Consider the following 21,265-nt stretch of genomic DNA (forward strand, 5'->3'; position numbering starts at 1 on the left):
TATTTTATAGTGATTTTTTAATGTTTTTCCAATATTATACAATTCCATTAAAATGGTTTCTTAAAGTTAGCATTAAAATAAATTTATTATTACTTTTTTACTAAATATATATTTTTTTGATACAATGGAAATTCGATGTGACGCGAAGTATGTACGTTTTTTATTTATTTATTTAGCTTAACGCACTCCACATTTTGTATATTATTTAACGGGTCGCGTCCCGAAATAATGTTGGTGGTGTGATCTGTGATATCTCCAATTTTCGTTGACCTTTTCTCTCGCAACTCCTGATTATTGAGGCCGACCACCGACAGTATATATATACATATATAACTACACAACTCATTGTTGCGTCCCAATTGCTACGTGACAATATACACAAAAACAATGGCTGGTAATTGATCAGTTCGTTTTACAATTTGTAAACAATTGCAGGTGAACGTCGTGTTTATTAATATCAACTGTTTTCAGGTGACAATCCATACAACAATTTACTGAAAACCGTCAACGTAGGCGGCAGGGAATTTAAATACTACGATCTGTCGTCGTTCGGAGAAAAATATGGTAAACATTTTGCGCACTTTTATAACTTAACAACCGTCTAATTTAATTAATTTTCAGACCGTTTGCCTTATTCCATACGTATCCTGTTGGAGTCAGCTGTTCGTAACTGTGACAACTTCCAGATTACCCAGAAAGATGTACAGAATATCCTCAATTGGGAGGAGAATCAGGCTGTTGAAGGTGGAATTGAAATACCATTTAAACCGGCTCGAGTCATACTACAAGTAAGTTATGCATCTTATTTATAGCAAGTCATTCGCATATTAAATAGGCTAAATGCATTAGTCAACATTCACTTGCCTCATTATGTGTAATTAAATGTTAGAATTAATTTTTTGGTATGTGATAAATGTTGCCTTTTCTGCCTATATTATGCAGTATTATTCATGCTTTAAGAGAGTTGTTTTTTTTTATAAAACTGGTTATATAATTAATAAATATTTAACTAATATTGCAAATATTTGTCATGTCGTAACAGTAATGTTTTTTAATTACTTATATCACAGTGATAAGAGTTAATCCTACATTAGTTTACAGAGTTCAAACATGGAATTCCTTTTAGATTAGGGGCAAAGATCAGTGCTACCTGTCACCAATATAATTTAGAAAATTTTAATTAAACCACACATTATAATTAATTCATTCATTACATATAAATGTTAAATGTTTACATAAAGAATTAAATTCAATTTGTAACTATGCCAGGGAAATTATTAACGAGAATTTATTTATTAGGACTTCACAGGAGTCCCAGCAGTTGTGGATTTTGCTGCCATGAGAGATGCCGTCAAAGAATTGGGAGGTGATCCAGAGAAAATCAATCCAATTTGCCCCGCCGACCTCGTCATCGATCACTCGATCCAGGTCGATTTCACCAGATCGTAAGCCACTTATAAAACATCCCTGACACCTAGTTGAACGATTTTCTTTTAGGGCGGACGCCTTGCAAAAAAATCAGGACTTGGAATTCGAAAGAAACAAAGAACGATTTTTGTTCTTGAAGGTGCACCAGTTTTAATTTTGGCTGTTAATCGTGACTGATTTTGTTATTTTTTAGTGGGGTGCCAAAGCTTTCAATAACATGTTGATCGTACCGCCCGGCAGCGGTATCATCCATCAGGTCAATCTGGAGTATCTGGCCAGGGTGGTGTTCACTGGTAAACAGGATTCGGTGCTTTATCCCGACACTGTGGTGAGTGTTTGTTTATTGACGGGGCACACTTTATTTTTATCGCATCTAATCTACCGCAGCAATTGAAAATGTGCGATTGAGGTGTACTGTTTGTTTTGGACTTGTACAGATCGTTTTATCGATGGGTGTTACTAAAAAACTATCTGATTATCTGAAGGTCGTTGCTTATCTTACGAAATTTATCTTGGTGACATTCGGGTTCAGATGTTACTCCTCCGTTACGTAAAATTCTGATTATTCTGTGGTGTCATTTAAAAATAGACTGGTTCTTAGGATTTGTTTGCTTTTCTATTGAAGTCAAGATTAAATTAAATAGTTGGTGTTTTGTAAACAATGATTTGCATTCATACTTACTTAGTTATGGAATATATTCAATGATCAATTTTTACACACAATGACTATTTAGAAATATTTTCTTAAAATTTCATTAAGAGAATGTATTTCTATTCAGTGCATTAATAATTTGCCATTCAATTCTGGAATATATTCAATCTACATATTTCTGTACAATTTTAAATTACTTAAACTGTGTGTCTAAAAATAGTCTGGATTTGAGAATTTATTTAGGTTTTTTATTGAAGCCAAGATTAAATTAAACAGTTGATGTGTACACAATGATATTAATTAATAATTTGTTTATACTTTTATAGAATATATTCAATGATGTTTTTTTGTAAACAATGACTTATGAATACTTTTCTTAAAAATATATACCAAATAAGTAAATGTATTAGTCCATTAATAATTTGCTTTTCAATTTTGGAATATATCCAGTGATATTTTTTTGTACACAGGAACTTTTAAATTTAAATTCAACAACGTTCTGTACATATTTCTGTTCAATTTTAAATTAGTTAAACAAATAATTTAGTGTTGCCTAAAAATGGTCTGGATTTGAGAATTTATTAAGTTTTTCTATTGAAGTCAAGATTAAATTAAACAGTTGATGTTTTGTACCCAATTATATTCATTAATAATTTGTTTATACTATTGTAGAATATATTCAATGATGATTTTCTGTAAACAATGACTTACAAACACTTTTCTTAAAAATATATACCTAATAAGAGACTGTATTTCTATTCAGTCCCTTAATAATTTGCTTTTCAATTTTAGAATATATCCAATGATATTTTTTTTATATACAGGAACTTTTAAATTTAAATTCAATAACGTTCTGTATATATATCTGCACAATTTTAAATTAGTTAAACATATCATTGTAGTGTTGTCTGGTTTAAGAATTTATTTAGGTTTTCAATTGAAGTCAAGATTAAACTAAACAGTTGATGTTTTGTACACAATGAAATGCATAAATAATTTGTTTAAAGAAATATGGAATACATTCAATGATGATTTTTTTTGTACACAATAACTTTATGAATATTTTTTTTTAAATTAATATTAAATGAGAGAATGTATTTCTATTCAGTCCATTTATAATTTGCCTTTCAATTTTGGAACATATCTAATGATAATGTTTTGTACATAGAAACTTTTAAATTAAAATTTAATAACATACTGTACATATTTTTGTACAATTATAAATTAGTTAAACAGATCATTGTAGTGTTGTCTAAAAATAGTCTGGTTTGAGAATTTATTTAGGTTTTCTATTGAAGTCAAGATTAAACTAAACAGATGATGTTTTATACACAATGTTACGTATTAATTTGTTTGTTTACACAATTGTGGAATATATTCAATGATGATTTTTTGTACACAATGATTATAAATGATTGTAAATAGATTATTCAGTAGTGTTGTTTAGATATAATCTTGTTTAGTTATTATTATTTATTAAACTAAATTAAATAGTTGATATTTTGTAAACGGTGATTTGCATTTATTATTTATTTATACAATTTTTGAATATGGGTGGTGATTTAACTTAAAACAAAATTTATATAATTATTTTTCTTAAAAGTTTATATTAAATAACAAATAAAATTATTATTTTAATCTTTGCACCGCTTTGTAATAACTCACTTCAACTCGTTTAGGTGGGCACCGACTCGCACACCACGATGATCAACGGCCTGGGCGTCCTGGGCTGGGGCGTCGGCGGCATCGAGGCCGAGGCGGTGATGCTGGGCCAATCCATCAGCATGCTCCTGCCCCAAGTCGTCGGCTACAAGCTGTACGGCGAGCTGAACCCCTACGTTACATCCACCGACTTGGTCCTCACCATCACCAAGGTACAAAACTCCATTGTTGAGTTCGGTTACCACGTTAATTGCTTGGTACTTTCAGCACCTCCGCCAACTCGGAGTTGTCGGCAAGTTCGTCGAGTTCTACGGACCCGGAGTGGCGGCCCTTTCGATCGCCGACCGTGCCACCGTCGCCAACATGTGTCCCGAGTACGGAGCCACCGTCGGGTTCTTCCCGGTCGACCAGAACTCCTTGGTTTACCTGAAACAAACGAGTCAGTATCAGTGGAGCCCAATAAGACATAATAATTAACTTGGTCTTGGTTTTTAGATAGGACTGATGAGCAGGTGAAACTGATCGAGGCGTACTTGAACGCCACTAAACAGCTCAGGAACTACAACAGCGAAAAGGAGCCGGTGTTCAGCCAGAACGTCGGTCTGGACCTGGCGACCGTCGTGTCTTCAGTCAGCGGCCCCAAGCGACCCAACGACAGGGTTTCTGTATCAGATATGAAGGCCGACTTCCATCAATGTCTCACCAACAAGGTAAACGATTGAATGGCTGTTTAAATACTGAACTTAAGTGGAAAATTGACATTGGCACTAAAGAGTGGTTGATGCAAGAGCTTAAGACAATCAGTATTAATTACGAATCAGTAGTGATTTACCACATAAAGTGAATCCTATCGCACCCAGTTATTTATAAATGAAAACGGGGTGGAGAGGACCCACTAGATGTTGCAAAACATCTGGTTTAATATCTAAAATAAAGGACACAATAGGGTGACTTTGAAACACATCAATAAGGACCGTCTTAGATTAGCTTTTTTTCCTTACTACAAAGCTACTCTTAAGAGACCTATTTGATACATTTCACCAACATTTGATGCACATTTTTAACCACGGAATAGTCTCTCAACCCATAGTTAGATATCAAACACGTATAACTTAGAGACGAGATCCTAGTTCGTAATTAACTTAAGTTAATATATAATCTGGATTGTAACCTCCAGTTAGTAACCTACAGTAAAACTATTTACGAAACAGGAATGAATTTTGCTCACCCAGACAGGCCATTTGGTGACGTGTCCACCCCAATTTGATCAGAACCTGTGGAAGAAAAAAAATATTAAAATCAACACAGTGATACTTTTTAGTTGTGACATTTTATTGCTATTTAGATGGTGTAGATTGGTCTACGGGGCAGTGTTTTTTAATCGGGTATAATTTTCAATGTCCATACCTCGACGAAAAGCCACTATCCTGAAAACCAACACATTTTTTCTTTGTTAACTATAGTTAGTATAGTATAGTTATGCTTGCGTTTGATGGTCACCCTTCCAATTAGACAATTCACTTCGGTGATGTTTTACTAAACACACATTACCTGAACTAAATTGTCCGTTCAGAGGGACACAGTAAATAATAAAGTTAGTTCTGACGTCGTTTACACACCACAAGAACGTCAGATTCTCCAGGAATAATCTAGGATCATACTATTCCTGAATGAATATGACTTTTTTGGTGGAGTGTCTTATTGTCGTTTTAATGGATATAATGAATCCTATAAATAGTAAATATATAAAGACGAGAACGAGAATATCCAAATATATATAATATATATAAATCAAATAATATAATGTAAATCAATTTTTTATTTTAGTAATTCTTCAACAACTTTTTTGCAGTTTTTTTATAAATTTTATAAGTATTAAAATTTATTTATGATTAAAATAATTTAAAAATTAACTCAAATAAGTTTTCTATTAATGTTTTTTGTCAAAATGGGTAAATTTATTTTGATTTCAAAGGTGGAATATGTTGAATTAGTACAATATTACATTTCTAGCTCACATATTCATATATTACTAAAATAATTAAATAAAATATACAACAAATTTAAACAACAAAAACAGTTCTACACATAATTCATAGTTAATTCTTGAAAAAAAGAAATAAAAAATATTCAAAAATATGTCAGATAATATAGAATAAAATAATTGTCTAATTTAATAATTTTTCAACAACTTGATTGTAGTTTTTTAATAATTTTTCAAATTTATTTATACTCACAGTAATTTAAAAATAAAATTTAATAAATTATTTCCATAGTTCCACATTAATTTTAGTTTTCTTTTAATGTTTTTTGTCAAAGCAGGTAAATTTATTTTTGATATCAAAGAATGTGGATTTATTAAAATTTCAAAAACGTTTAATTAGTTCAGTATTATATTTCTAGCTCAAATATTCATATATTACAAAAAGAACGAAATAAATAGTTATAAATAATTTAAGCAACATAGCAGCAATATAGAATAAAATAATTGTTTAATTTATAAATTTTTCAACAACTTATTTGTAGTTTTTTCAATAATTTTTAAAATTTATTTATACTCAAAGTAATTTAAAAATTAAGTCAAATAAATTATTTCCATAGTTCCACGGTAAATTAAGTTTTCTATTAATGTTTTTTATCAAAGTAGGTAAATTTATTTTGATATCAAAGAATGTGGATTTATTAAAATTTCAAAAATGTTTAATTAGTTCAGTATTATATTTCTAGCTCAAATATTCATATATTACAAAAAGAACTAAATAAATAATTATAAATAATTTAAGCAACAGTTATACACATAATTTATAGTTAATTCTTGAAAAAAATAAATAAAATATATTCAAAAATAAATCAGATAATATAGAATAAAATAATTGTTTAATTTAAAAATTTTTCAAATACTTTTTTGTAGTTTGTTCAATAATTTTTAAAATTTATTTATACTCTAAAATAATTAAAAATAAAGACAAATAAATTGCTACCAAAGTTCCACAATAATTTGAGTTTTTTATTAAGGTTTTTTTGTCAAAGTAGGTAAAGTTATTTTGATTTCAATGAAGGTGGTTTTATTAAAATTTCAAAAATGTTGAATCAGTTCAGTAATACATTTATTGGTCAAAAAATCGCATATAACAAAAAAAATAAATAAATAAATCGTTATTAATAATTTAAATAATAATAATAACAATTTCACACCTGTAATACCTAGAAAAAAGAAATAAAAAATATGCAAATATACACAAAATAAGGCAGTTTTAAAATGTATGGAAGTCCAAGGATGATTCCAACCCGGTGACAACCCCAATTCGCTGTAACCAAGATTGCAATCCTCCTTTTTCTCCCAGAGATAACCTGTAAACAATTAACGATCGTTGCTATCATCCCCCTATATGTAGAAAACATTACCCAGTGATGAATTAAATTGACCATCTGCTGAGTAAGTTTGCCTCAAAGAGGCGGACAAACCGCTATTCCTGATAGACGAGCCGGTTCGTGTTCATTTTGCATGCACAATGAGGAAACTATGGCTGTGATATGTCTCGAATATCAGATCACACCAATAGTTCCTTAACTGCACAAGCAAACGTTGCGAACCACACGGTCAGTTGACTGGCATTTAAACGTTGATTGGTCGAGCACGTTTTTCTTTGCTGATTCTAGCTTTATGACCTATACAATCTTCATAAGTTAGATCACCAAAGAAAAAACTGCTCGACTGAGTGGACCAGCTGAGGAACTGATGGCTGTTACCTCGGGGCGGTGGGTTTTTATTCCCTTCAACCCCACCCCAGCTGAGTACCAGTACCTGTTTGTGATAATTGTAATTGGGTGATCAATAAGTGATTACTTAAGTGGGTTGTTGTCGATCAATTACAGCTTAACATCGCATTAATACGTCGTAAACATTAAAATTGGCCAAAGCTGTTGGTGCCATCCGCCAGACAAATACATCACAAAGTATTGATGAATTGGAGCACACCAATATTGTGATATATCTATCCGTTGGTTGACTAGGGTCCTGACATTTTAACTTAACTCAAGACGTAGATTCTCGATGAACAAAATCCACACCACCATCAAGACAAACATGCACCCGGTGTCGATTCATAATCACGGCACTGGGTGTGTTTGTCATGGTGGTGGCTGGCATTCAATTCGATTGATAATTTAATAAAAGGAACGTCGTGATTTACAACACAGAGTAGGTCCGTCTGCACCTGTTAATCCAACAGCATAAACCCGGCGAAGAGGACTTACTAAGAGGTGTAAAACAGTGTACCAAAAAATCGATGATTGATTGATTTGAAATACGCCAAATAGATCAATCAACAACCAGTTATGAGCTCGAATCGCACAACTAATTGAGAAAGACCTTTCTGGTGGATCCCGTGAGGTGTCCGATTTTGTTTTGGGGTAATGTTAAATTTGCTGGGTGCGTTAGGACGTTCCGCTACCGAGATAATTCAACCTGGATGATGGCTCGAAATCGCATTATCCGAGTAGATTATCCTGATAGAAGGACGTGTTGAAGCTGGAATTGAATGTTTTGCTTAAGTTTTATCGGGTTTATCGGGTGGAAGCGATTTGCAGTCACCATAGACGTGAGTTATTCACAATTCGATTATCGACAAATTTTATTGGTTTATGGTATTTTGAATGGAGTTTTAAAGTCATAATAAATAAAATATGTACTTTTATCGTCACATTATTTAAATATAATATTTGTAATGGGAAATCAAAATGAGGATTTCTATTAAATGAATATAAATAAAATTACAAATAAATTATATCAATATTTAAGTAGTATACTGAAGTGTTGCATAATAATTAAAGTAAAAAAACTCTTCAAAAACTTCAGTTGAAAAAGTACTTGAACATCCATTCAAATTTATATTTCTCAATTACATTTTTACTTGGAAAATATATTTTAAGTAATATCAAAATTTATAATAATAATTGAAATAGTACATAATAATCATAAAAACTCTGGTTGAAGAGGTAGTTAAACCTTCACAAAAGGAAGAGGAATTAATTTTCAATGAAATTTAGTATATTTTCTGTGAAAAACAATGATTTCAAAATCGATTTTTTCATGAAACATAATTGTAAAAATATTATCAAAATTTAAATAATAATTTAAGTATATATATATATATATATATATATATATATATATATATATATATATATATATATAATTTCCAGTTGAAAATGCAGTTAAACCTCTCAACAGAAGGAAGAACTAATTTTCAGTACACCTCTGTATATTTGTATTTTTTAGTGGTTTTAAACATATATTTTACAAATAGATTTTTATATGGAAAATGTATTTTAAATAGTACCAAAATTTAAAGAATATATGGAAGTGGTACTTAAACTCTTAAAATAAAGTTGAAAAAGTAGTTAAACCTCCCTTCCAGAGGAAGAACCAACTAATATTTATTATATTTCTCTATATTTATATATTTTGCTTAAAAAGAATGGTTTCAAATCTATATTTTACAAATAGATTTTTACATAGAAAATATATTTTAAATAGTACCAAAATTTAAATTATATGAAAGTAGTACTTAATATTTATAAAAAAACTCTTAAATCTCAGCTGAAGAAGTACTTGTTTCCCTTCAATAGAAAGAACTAACTAATATTTATTGTATTTCTCTATATTTATATATTTTGCTTAAAAAGAATGGTTTCAAATCTATATTTTACAAATAGATTTTTACATAGAAAATGTATTTTAGATAGTATCAAAGTTTAAATAATATATGGAAGTGGTACTCAATATTTATAAAAACACTCTTAAACCTCAGATGAAGAAGTAGTTAAATCCCCCTTCAAGAGGAGGAACTAACTATTTATTGTATTTCTCTATATTTATATATTTTGCTTAAAAAGAATGGTTTCAAATCTATATTTTATCAATAGATTTTTACATAGAAAATGTATTTTAGATAGACCAAAATTTAAATCATATATAGAAGTAGTACTTAATATTTATAAATAAACTCTTAAATCTCAGTTGAAGAAATACTTAAATCTCCCTTCAAGAGAAAGAAGTAAATAATATTTATTGTATTTCTCTATATTTATATATTTTTCTTAAGAAGAATGGTTTCAAGTCTATAATTTACAGTAGATTTTTACGTAGAAAATGTATTTTAGATAATACCAAAATTTAAATCATATATGGAAGTAGTACTTAATATTTATAAAAAAACTCTTAAATCTCAGTTGAAGAAGTACTTAAATCTCCCTTCAAGAGAAAGAACTAACTAATATTTATTGTATTTCTGTATATTTATATATTTTGCTTAAAAAGAATGGTTTCAAATCTATATTTTACAAATAGATTTTTACATAGAAAATGTATTTTAGATAGTATCAAAGTTTAAATAATATATGGAAGTGGTACTCAATATTTATAAAAACACTCTTAAACCTCAGATGAAGAAGTAGTTAAATCCCCCTTCAAGAGGAGGAACTAACTATTTATTGTATTTCTCTATATTTATATATTTTGCTTAAAAAGAATGGTTTCAAATCTATATTTTATCAATAGATTTTTACATAGAAAATGTATTTTAGATAGACCAAAATTTAAATCATATATAGAAGTAGTACTTAATATTTATAAATAAACTCTTAAATCTCAGTTGAAGAAATACTTAAATCTCCCTTCAAGAGAAAGAAGTAAATAATATTTATTGTATTTCTCTATATTTATATATTTTTCTTAAGAAGAATGGTTTCAAGTCTATAATTTACAGTAGATTTTTACGTAGAAAATGTATTTTAGATAATACCAAAATTTAAATCATATATGGAAGTAGTACTTAATATTTATAAAAAAACTCTTAAATCTCAGTTGAAGAAGTACTTAAATCTCCCTTCAAGAGAAAGAACTAACTAATATTTATTGTATTTCTGTATATTTATATATTTTGCTTAAAAAGAATGGTTTCAAATCTATATTTTACAAATAGATTTTTACATAGAAAATGTATTTTAGATAGTATCAAAGTTTAAATAATATATGGAAGTGGTACTCAATATTTATAAAAACACTCTTAAACCTCAGATGAAGAAGTAGTTAAATCCCCCTTCAAGAGGAGGAACTAACTATTTATTGTATTTCTCTATATTTATATATTTTGCTTAAAAAGAATGGTTTCAAATCTATATTTTATCAATAGATTTTTACATAGAAAATGTATTTTAGATAGACCAAAATTTAAATCATATATAGAAGTAGTACTTAATATTTATAAATAAACTCTTAAATCTCAGTTGAAGAAATACTTAAATCTCCCTTCAAGAGAAAGAAGTAAATAATATTTATTGTATTTCTCTATATTTATATATTTTTCTTAAGAAGAATGGTTTCAAGTCTATAATTTACAGTAGATTTTTACGTAGAAAATGTATTTTAGATAATACCAAAATTTAAATCATATATGGAAGTAGTACTTAATATTTATAAAAAAACTCTTAAATCTCAGTTGAAGAAGTACTTAAATCTCCCTTCAAGAGAAAGAACTAACTAATATTTATTGTATTTCTGTATATTTATATATTTTGCTTAAAAAGAATGGTTTCAAATCTATATTTTACAAATAGATTTTTACATAGAAAATGTATTTTAGATAGTATCAAAGTTTAAATAATATATGGAAGTGGTACTCAATATTTATAAAAACACTCTTAAACCTCAGATGAAGAAGTAGTTAAATCCCCCTTCAAGAGGAGGAACTAACTATTTATTGTATTTCTCTATATTTATATATTTTGCTTAAAAAGAATGATTTCAATTCTATATTTCACAAATAGATTTTTACATAGAAAATATATTTTAGATAGTATCAAAGTTTAAATAATATATGGAAGTGGTTCTCAATATTTATAAAAACACTCTAAACCTCAGATGAAGAAGTAGTTAAATCCCCCTTCAAGGGGAGGAACTAACTATTTATTGTATTTCTCTATATTTATATATTTTGCTTAAAAAGATTGCTTTCAACTCCATTTTTTACAAATAGAAACATAGAAAATGTAATTTAGATAGTAGCAATCATTTTTACATGGAAATTATATTAAAATAGGACCAAAATTTAAATAATATTTAATATACCTTTTTTCTCAACCAAAGATTTATACTCAGTAATTATACATATTTACTGTGTGTAATTAATTTTTATTTATTTTATATTATATTTGAATTATTTTACTTTCGAAGACCGTGAACAGTAAATTGGAATGAACATTTTATCGTAGTGACTTTCATGATTCATTGTTTGTTTTTACTTATCAGAAATGCGTTTATTAGAACCATTGAATTCAATAATCTAAATTTAAGAAATCTGATAAATATAAATAAAATTAAGTATTTAAGAACAAATATATTTTATTATTCTATATCTACAAAACTAATGTGATTTAAGAAAAATTAAATTGCCCATTATAATTTTGACCAACCGTTTATTAATAGAATTCAAGTCATAAAACACAACACAAAACAACAGTACAAAAAATTGATATCCCTAAAAAATAAAGGTGTGTAATTTTGTGCAGGAATCTAAGGATGATTCCAACCCGGTGACAGCATCGTAACCACTATGACCAGGGCTGCAATCGTCCCCCGTTTCCCAAAGCGAACCTGAAACCGTGCAAACTCGCCGCCGACGTCCGCCTCCAAGGGACGAACTTGCACCCAGTGATGAATTAGCAAAAACCATCAGACTGGCTAAGTTCGCCTCGTGGACGCGGACGTCCCCGTGTCCCGTGTTCCCGTGTCCCCCTGTCGTCGTCGTCGACGGTCCGCCGTCCTTTTTGCTTGCACAGTAAGGAAACTACGGTTGCGATATGCCTCGAATGTCATATCACACGAATAGTTCCTTAATTGCAGAAGCAAACTGTGCGAACCGCCTCCGCCCCCCCGCGCGCCTTTTGTGTCAGGGTGTGGCTGGGAAGACTTACGTCCGTTCCGTCGATTCGCCAAGCGCGTTTCTCTTTGTATAATCTAGCTTTATGACCGGCAACGACTTCATAAGTTAGATCACCAAAGGGAAAACTGTTGGACCCGGCTCACTGTGGTACCGCACCGGAACGTTCACCGTACCCCCGTGCACTCTTCGAAGCTGGACGAAGAACTCGTGCTCTCCGGGCTGGAGTTTCCGTGATTTATGCCGGCACCCCCTCCCTGCCGGCTTGTTACTGCACATGCGCAACAAGTCGGTAGTACCTGATAAGTTTTGGAGCTCACATTACTTAATGACATCCTGTGATTCACCGTAATCGTTCGATTTTTCACCTCTTATCAGCATTATTCAGCCATTGTTGTCAGTGAATTCTTGTAGGCAGTTATTTATGCGAATTTGCACTAATAATAATAATAACAGAATTATCGTTACAATTGACTTAAGTCACGTATTCGCTTGGGAGGCACCTTCAATAATCTTAGTGGTACCAATGGTAATTAATTGGTAAAAAATTTCTTTACAATTTTCACAAACTGTTTCAAGTCTTTATCGTTTCGAAGTGCCATGGATGACATCATGCACGTATTTTTAAACTAGTGACAATTGACAATACTCTTTTTTACCTTAAATAGCTCAATTTTATTGATAAATTATTAATAATTAATTATTCAAAGTGCATATTAAAATATTTCATACTTCATTGTTTTTAAATATCTTTGATGCATAAAATTGTTTAACTACTTATTTAACAATCATTCTTGATAAATGTACAGATTTAAATTTAATTGTCGGCAACACATAAATAGTTCTTTCCTATTTTCTTTGAAAAGCTTGTTATTGCATTGTTAATGGAAATATTGCCATTAACGATATCGAATTTTAATGTAATGACTGTTTGAATTATTAGTAATATATTTGTAAATATGTATTAATTTTAAATCGTTTAACTTTACCTGACAATCTTCAAAACACAATATGCTTAATTATGTTTGATGTGAAAGTATTTTCTCAAACAATTTAAAAATAAATAATTGTTTAAATAAATCACAAATTAACCAACCTATTAGTATTAAAATAATAACTAATAAAATATGAAATAATATTTATTTTTATCTTAAACAGCTAAAAATACTGAAAAAGGAAGTTGCAGTTTATGTAAAATTATTTTCTGAAGCATTTTTGAATAAATATCAAAAAATGAATAAACTACCAAATATAAAAAACGACGAATGTTTATTAAAATTTTCCAAATGTAATATACTATAACGTTTATTTTTGTGTAAAACATTTAGTTGAAAATACTTAAAAACAAAATTAAACTAATTACATTTTATGTAAAAACATTTTCTAAAATATCTCGTTCTAAATATTCAAAAATTTATGTTTATTAAACTTTTCCCAACGTAAAATATGCGATAACGTCAATTTTTACGTAAAATATTTAGCTGAAAATACTTTAAAACAAGTTAAACTAATTAAGCCTTATGTAAAAGCATTTTCTAAGATATCCCTTTCTAAATATCCAAAAATGAATGTTTATTAATGTTTTCCCAACGTAAAATATAGCATAACGTTTATTTTTACGTAAAACATTTAGCTGAAAATACTTAAAAAAAAATTAAACTAATTATACTTTATGTAAAAGCATTTTCTAAGATATCTCTTTCTAAATATTCAAAAATGTATGTTTATTAAACTTTTCCCAACGTAAAATATGCGATAACGTCAATTTTTACGTAAAATATTTAGCTGAAAATACTTTAAAACAAGTTAAACTAATTAAGCCTTATGTAAAAGCATTTTCTAAGATATCCCTTTCTAAATATCGAAAAATTAATGTTTATTAATGTTTTCCCAACGTAAAATATAGCATAACGTTTATTTTTACGTAAAACATTTAGCTGAAAATACTTAAAAACAAAATTAAACTAATTATACTTTATGTAAAAATATTTTCTAAGGTATTTCTTTTTAAATATCCAAAAGTGAATGATTTTCTAAGATATTCCTTTCTAAATATCCAAAAATGAATGTTTATTAAAATTTTTCAATCGTAAAATATATGATAGCGTTTATTTTAACGTAAAACATTTAGCTGAAAATACTTAAAAACAAGTTTTATGTTTTTTATGTTTATTTTATGTAAAAGTATTTTCCAAGATATCTCTTTTTAAATATCCAAAAATAAATGTTAATTAAAATTTTCCAAATGTAAAATTTATGATAATGTTAATTTTTACGTAAAACATTTAGCTGAAAATACTTAAAATCAAAACTACACTAATTATAGTTTATCTAAAAGAATTTTGTAAGATATCTCTTTCTTAATATCTAAATATGAATGTTTATTAAAATTTTCCAAACGTAAAATATGCGATAACGTTTATTTTTACGTAAAAAATTTTTTACTAAGTATCAAATAAAGAATAATTGTTTATATTTGAATTACAATTCATCCTTCATTTTTAATATTAATCTTTCTTCTTCCAGGTCGGCTTCAAAGGTTTCGCCATTCCGCAAGACAAGCTTCAAACCACAGCGAAATTCATGTATGACGGCAAACAATACACCTTGACCCACGGCAGCGTCATAATCGCGGCCATAACCTCCTGCACCAACACGAGCAACCCGAGCGTAATGTTGGGCGCAGGAATGTTGGCCAAAAAAGCGGTGGAAGCGGGTCTGTCCGTCGCTCCCTACATTAAAACCAGCCTGTCCCCAGGTTCTGGAGTCGTGACGTATTATCTAAGGGAATCCGGAGTGATCCCCGCCCTCACTCAACTCGGCTTCGACATCGTGGGATACGGGTGTATGACTTGTATAGGGAACAGCGGCGGTATCGATGAGAACATCGCCAACGCCATCGAACAAAACGATTTGGTGTGTTGTGGTGTTCTGTCCGGCAACAGGAACTTCGAGGGCAGGATTCATCCAAACACCAGAGCCAACTATCTGGCCAGTCCTTTGTTGGTTATTGCCTACGCCATTGCCGGAAGAGTGGATATTGACTTCGACACTGGTATGGCACCAATTGGTTTGTTTGAGTTTTTCCTGTTATCTTAAGATTTGTTGCAGAACCTCTTGGCAAACGTCCCGATGGCTCAGACGTGTTTCTGCGAGACATCTGGCCAACCCGATCGGAAATCCATGCGGTGGAGCAAAAATACGTCATTCCAGCTATGTTTCAGGAAGTATATGCCAAAATTGAAACCGGTTCCTCCAACTGGCAAAGCCTTGCGGCTCCCGGAGGAAAACTCTATCCCTGGTCCAACACCTCTACATACATCAAGAAGCCACCGTATTTCGACGGCATGACAAGGAGTTTGCCTACCAGAGGTTCGATCAAGGACGCCAAGGTGTTGCTGTACTTGGGCGACTCCGTCACCACCGATCACATCAGTCCCGCAGGGTCAATTGGCAGGACTAGTCCTGCAGCAAGGTACATAGAATTGGTATGTCGGTCGTACAGATTAATAAGAATTAATGTTTCCTTAGATACTTGGCACAAAACGGCTTGACGCCACGCGAGTTCAACTCGTACGGTTCTCGCAGAGGAAACGACGCCATCATGTCCAGAGGCACCTTTGCCAACATCCGTCTCGTGAACAAATTCATGAGCAAACCAGGCCCCAGGACCATCTACCACCCGACCAACGAAGAAATGGACGTCTTCGACTGTGCCGAAAGGTACAAGGCCAACAACACACCTTTGCTTATCATTGCCGGCAAGGACTACGGATCTGGTTCTAGCAGAGACTGGGCTGCCAAAGGACCTTACTTATTGGTCAGTATTTAATTATTTAGTTCTATATTTTAACTAATCAGATTGGTTTACAGGGTGTCAAAGCTGTTATCGCAGAATCATTCGAAAGAATCCACCGTTCAAACTTGGTGGGAATGGGAATCGTTCCGTTGCAATTCCTGGACGGAGAAAACGCCGAAACTTTAGGGCTGACCGGTAAAGAGAGCTACGAAATTCAACTACCCGACGATTTGAAACCTGGCCAAAAGATCCAGGTTGCGACGAACACTGGCAAAAGCTTTAATGTAACACTCAGATTTGACACTGAAGTGGACTTGCTATTTTACAGGAACGGCGGCATTTTGAATTACATGATTAGACAAATGTTGGCTTAAGATTGTTTTAATTTCTTTTTTCTTATTGACTGTTTTTATGCTCAACCAATTGGTTTGCTATAATAATTTTATTATGTGAGGGTCTTATGTTGGTTTATATGTATTCATATATGGCTTGTTTACTTAGATGTTATCAGATATATTTTTGACAAATTTTACTTTTTTACCATGTTATATATACAATAAGGTGTCAGCAATAAAGTGCCATTTTAAAACAGTTGTTTTATTTTTAATAAAAATTGGTGCATATTTTAATTCAATATATATGAAATAATGAAATTAAATTGCTAATCGTCATCTACATTATAAGTTAGTGTTGTTATACTCTGTGGTGATGCTCTTACGTCAACAGTACTTATTACCCCTACAATCCCATCTAATTTTGTTTCTGGATACGTATCCACTGTACGAGTAATTCACGGGGGTTTTGTAAAAGTAGAAAAATTATCCATATTGATTTTATCATTATCCGATGCTTTCTTAAGTACATCTAAAATGTTCATTGGATTAAAGTTTGTTTTAATAATAATTGGAATATCAGGAAAAACAGTTTTAGTTGAAACCATTTTTTCTAACTGTCAGTTTTGGGGATACTGTGGCAAGCTCTATTCCTGGTCCAACCTTTATATGTATATCAGAAAGCCACCATATTTCAATGGCATGAAAAGTAATTCGCCTGCCTGAGGTTCAATCAAGGACCTCAAATTGTTACTGTTTTTGGTCAACTCCATCACTACCTATCATATTAGTCCTGCAGCAATCTAGAGAGAATTTGTATGTCGGTCATACAGATTAATAAGAATTAATGTTTCCTTAGATACTTGGCCCAAAATGTCTTGACGCCACGCGAGTTCAACTCGTACGGTTCTCGCAGAGGAAACGACGCCATCATGTCCAGAGGCACCTTTGCCAACATCCGTCTCGTGAACAAATTCATGAGCAAACCAGGCCCCAGGACCATCTACCACCCGACCAACGAAGAAAAGGACGTCTTCGACTGCGCCGAAAGGTACTATCGGCTCCAGAACTGCATTACCACCTCAAGGTTCAGTTTCGCTTGCAGTGTTCGTCGTTGCTCACGACCGATATTTGTGGAGGGGATCATTTTGCTTGGTGTGCTCGGCGCGACGCGAGACGGTCAAATCGTATTCGTGGTGGGGGAAGTGAGTAGTGCGCCAAGCGATACTGAATTGAAAGTGGTAATGCAATTCTGTAAACGATAGTACAAGGCCAACAACACGCCTTTGCTGATCATTGCCGCCAAGGACTACGGATCTGGTTCCAGCAGAGATTGGGCTACCAAAGGACCTTACTTACTGGTCAGTATTTAATTATTTAGCCCTATTTTTTGACTAACCAGGGTTGATTTACAGGGTGTCAAAGCTGTTATCGCAGAATCATTTGAAAGAATCCACCGTTCAAACTTGGTGGGAATGGGAATCGTTCCGTTGGAATTCCTGGACGGAGAAAACGCCGAAACTTTAGGACTGACCGGTAAAGAGAGCTACGAAATTCAACTACCCGACGATTTGAAACCTGGCCAAAAGATTCAGGTTGCGACGAACACCGGCAAAAGCTTTAATGTAACACTCAGATTTGACACTGAAGTGGACTTGCTATTTTACAGGAACGGCGGCATTTTGAATTACATGATTAGACAAATGTTGGCTTAGATTGTTTTAATTTCTTTTTTCTTATTGACTGTTTTTATGCTCAATCAATCGGTTTGCTATAATAATTTTATTATGTGAGGGTCTTATGTTGGTTTATATGTATATATGGCTTGTTTACTTAGATGTTATCAGATATATTTTTGACAAATTTTACTTTTTTACCATGTTATATATACAATAAGGTGTCAGCAATAAAGTGCTACTTTAAAACAAGTTGTTTTATTTTAATAAAAGACTGGTGCACATTTTAATTTAGTATATTTGAAATAATTAAATTAAATTAAATTGCTAATCGTCATCTACGTCATAAGTAAGTATTGTTCCAGTCTGTGATGGTTTTGTGTCAATAGTATGTATTACTTGTACAACCTCGTCTGGTTCTGAAAAGGTGTCGAGTGTACTTCTTGTGGTTTTTGCAAAAGTAGAAGAACTATCCACATTCATTTCATCATTATGTGTTGCTGTTTTAATTACATCTAAAAAGTCAATTGGATTAAAATAACTTTAAAAAATATCAGAAATATTACCTAAAATAGTTTTAACAGCTTTTTGACATACAGGATCATCTTGACAGTCCATGTTGAATTTTAAATTTCTTATATCACACGTATAAATAATCTTATCGTACATTGCAACGGTAACTCTGTTCAGATTATTTGTGGGTATCGTTTCTACATCCAAACCGTTGACGATAAGTTCATCTGTAAATTCATACATTCATGAAATTTAAATTAAAGCTTCTGTCGCAACTTACTGAGGAGTCCTTGTATTCTATAAAATTGATGTTTAATTATTCCATTCGATTGATAAGGGCCGTAAAATATTTTAATTTGCCAATTCCCATTCATGTCACACTCAATAAAATTGTATACTATAATATATAACGTTGAGTGATCTCGTTCCTTGGTTACCGACTTTTGTTTAAAAATATCACCTAATAAATTTCGCGGTTACACCTCAGCCTCTGCGAATATATATTTTTTTTTAATTATCACAATGTGTAGTTGGCGACGGTCCAAAAATTTTTCTCCACTCCGTATGATCCGTATAAAAATAGTCGTGTTTGCGTAGCCTTGATAACTTTCTCGCTAGCGCGAGATCAAAACCGATTGCATTATTGTTTTCCCTTCGCCGATTGCGCCCGCACCGAAAAATTATTGCAGTGTTTCAACTGCATTATGTCCAAACATTGAATGGTGTTTGCCAAACAGCTGTTTTGACGAGGTTTTACAATAAAACTGACTAAATATAAATCTAGGACCCAGTTATGGGTCGTGGGCAACTCCCCGTATAACAAGAATTATACCAGGTGTTTCTAAAATAGGTGGTCAAAATTTTGAAGCAGGTGGAACATGTCCAATTTAGAAGAAAATCTAAAGAAAATACAGCTCCTCCTAAATTTCAGAACTAACTCATTTAGTAGTTTAGAGAACTGTAGAAGAACAACAATAACAATAATTTTTCTATGGTGAGGCCATTTTCATTAGAAATGGTATCCAACAAACATGTTAGGGCTGATGAAAATCCTACTGCAAGAAAAATCACAGACTACCAACAATCATTTAAATATAATAAATGCTTGAGCCTTTAACATTAGGAAATAAAGTATTGGACTATATTCTTCTTATGATAATTTGATTGGAGAAATATGTCTTCAATTTATAGAGAGTAGAAGTTCCTCTATGGTACCTCAGAGGACAGTAGAAGTGATCTTTGGTATATGCATGATGGTGCTTTTGTCCATTTTAGTCAGCAAATCAATGGTTTAGTCGTGAGAATGGCATTCCTATAAATTAATTTCCAAGGTCACGAGATCTTAATCCATTACTGAGAACAAAACAAATTGATTTTCTTCTAGAAACACCTAAAACTAGGTGGTAGACTATAGAGAAAATGACTCACACAGAACTAGTGATCCAGTTTTAACAAATGAGAACAATAAATGATTAGATTTTACAGGTTTGTAGAGGAATTTTGAGCTACATTGGTAGAGGGTTAATTATTGGTTTAAATGGACTCACCAAAGATTAATATAGAGAAGAACTCTTGCCATACGAAGTATTTACCATTGAATTCAGTCTTTTGGACTTCCTCCTTATCCTTATCATCCTCAGTGTGAGCTTCCTCTCATATTGCAGCGTCCTATCCAAAAATTCGTGTGATATAAAGAACTACAGCTTTGGAATGAGGAATGGAAGATCGTTTTCAATCTAGATTTTGTTTGGTCTTGGATGGTGGGATATGTCTAAAAGGCATCGAGGAGATAAATGAAAAACATTATTATTATTATTATTTCTTTTTTGGTGTGTGTTATTTGGAAGAGGAAATAGAGGAACCTCATTTGCTTAAGACCCTTCGAAATGTTTGTTTTCCAACATATTAAAAGGGTTACTTTGGATGTAAGTATATTGCCATGACCAGCAAGGTCTCAAGATTTATCATAGATTGTCATAAAGAACATCAATGACAAGAGACGAAATTCACTTCTTCTTTTACAGATGTTGGAAGATCTTCATCATAAAGTAGAGATGACATGAAACAATCATCTCATTAGATCTGTTCCTGGACTAGTCAAAGAATGGTATGTTCAGCTGACCATACATTTTAAAATGATCAATATTTATCAATTTATAAATTTTTTTTGTTTCTGAATCCAATAACGAAGACCTCAGTGGAACAAAAATAAATCAGATCAAAGACAAATTATGCACAATAAATAATAAATTTTTTAAATG

General features: G+C 31.5%; 3 protein-coding genes and 1 long non-coding RNA gene across 5 annotated transcripts in view; 2 read left to right on the forward strand and 2 right to left on the reverse strand.

The window, feature by feature from the left end:
• Positions 1–190: 190 nt before the first annotated feature.
• On the forward strand, positions 191–18,545 carry LOC109600310 (cytoplasmic aconitate hydratase-like). 2 transcript variants are annotated; one of them, XM_049966695.1, is made up of 13 exons: positions 191–394; positions 472–564; positions 622–788; positions 1,300–1,445; positions 1,498–1,567; positions 1,622–1,756; positions 3,760–3,954; positions 4,010–4,181; positions 4,238–4,452; positions 15,211–15,739; positions 15,796–16,159; positions 16,216–16,504; positions 18,231–18,545. In XM_049966695.1, the coding sequence occupies exons 1-13, from the start codon at positions 388–390 to the stop codon at positions 18,528–18,530; spliced, it is 2,682 nt and encodes an 893-aa protein (XP_049822652.1). In that variant the 5' UTR covers positions 191–387; the 3' UTR covers positions 18,531–18,545. The 2 variants fall into 2 exon arrangements, with proteins under 2 accessions (XP_049822652.1, XP_049822651.1); XM_049966694.1 differs by lacking the exon at positions 18,231–18,545 and adding an exon at positions 16,558–17,074 and having other exon boundaries at positions 196–394.
• Positions 6,560–21,265, forward strand: part of LOC109600305 (PDZ and LIM domain protein 1) — a 43,610-nt gene continuing 28,904 nt past the window's right edge. Inside the window, exon 1 of the mRNA XM_049966696.1 lies at positions 6,560–6,577. The gene's annotated coding sequence lies outside the window, so the exon portion shown is untranslated. The remainder of the gene's footprint in view (positions 6,578–21,265) is intronic.
• LOC126265395 (uncharacterized) lies at positions 16,582–18,482 on the reverse strand. The gene is made up of 2 exons (XR_007547895.1): positions 18,394–18,482; positions 16,582–16,720 (listed from the first exon to the last, which is right to left on the reverse strand). It is a non-coding gene; the product is annotated as an uncharacterized LOC126265395 (long non-coding RNA).
• Positions 18,772–19,444, reverse strand: LOC109600299 (UPF0728 protein C10orf53 homolog). The gene is made up of 3 exons (XM_020016435.2): positions 19,285–19,444; positions 19,058–19,231; positions 18,772–19,006 (listed from the first exon to the last, which is right to left on the reverse strand). Exons 1-3 carry the CDS (start codon positions 19,376–19,378, stop codon positions 18,819–18,821), a joined length of 456 nt encoding a protein of 151 aa, XP_019871994.1. The 5' UTR covers positions 19,379–19,444; the 3' UTR covers positions 18,772–18,818.

This window comes from Aethina tumida, chromosome 4, assembly GCF_024364675.1.
Source record: "Aethina tumida isolate Nest 87 chromosome 4, icAetTumi1.1, whole genome shotgun sequence".
NCBI lineage: Eukaryota > Metazoa > Arthropoda > Insecta > Coleoptera > Nitidulidae > Aethina > Aethina tumida.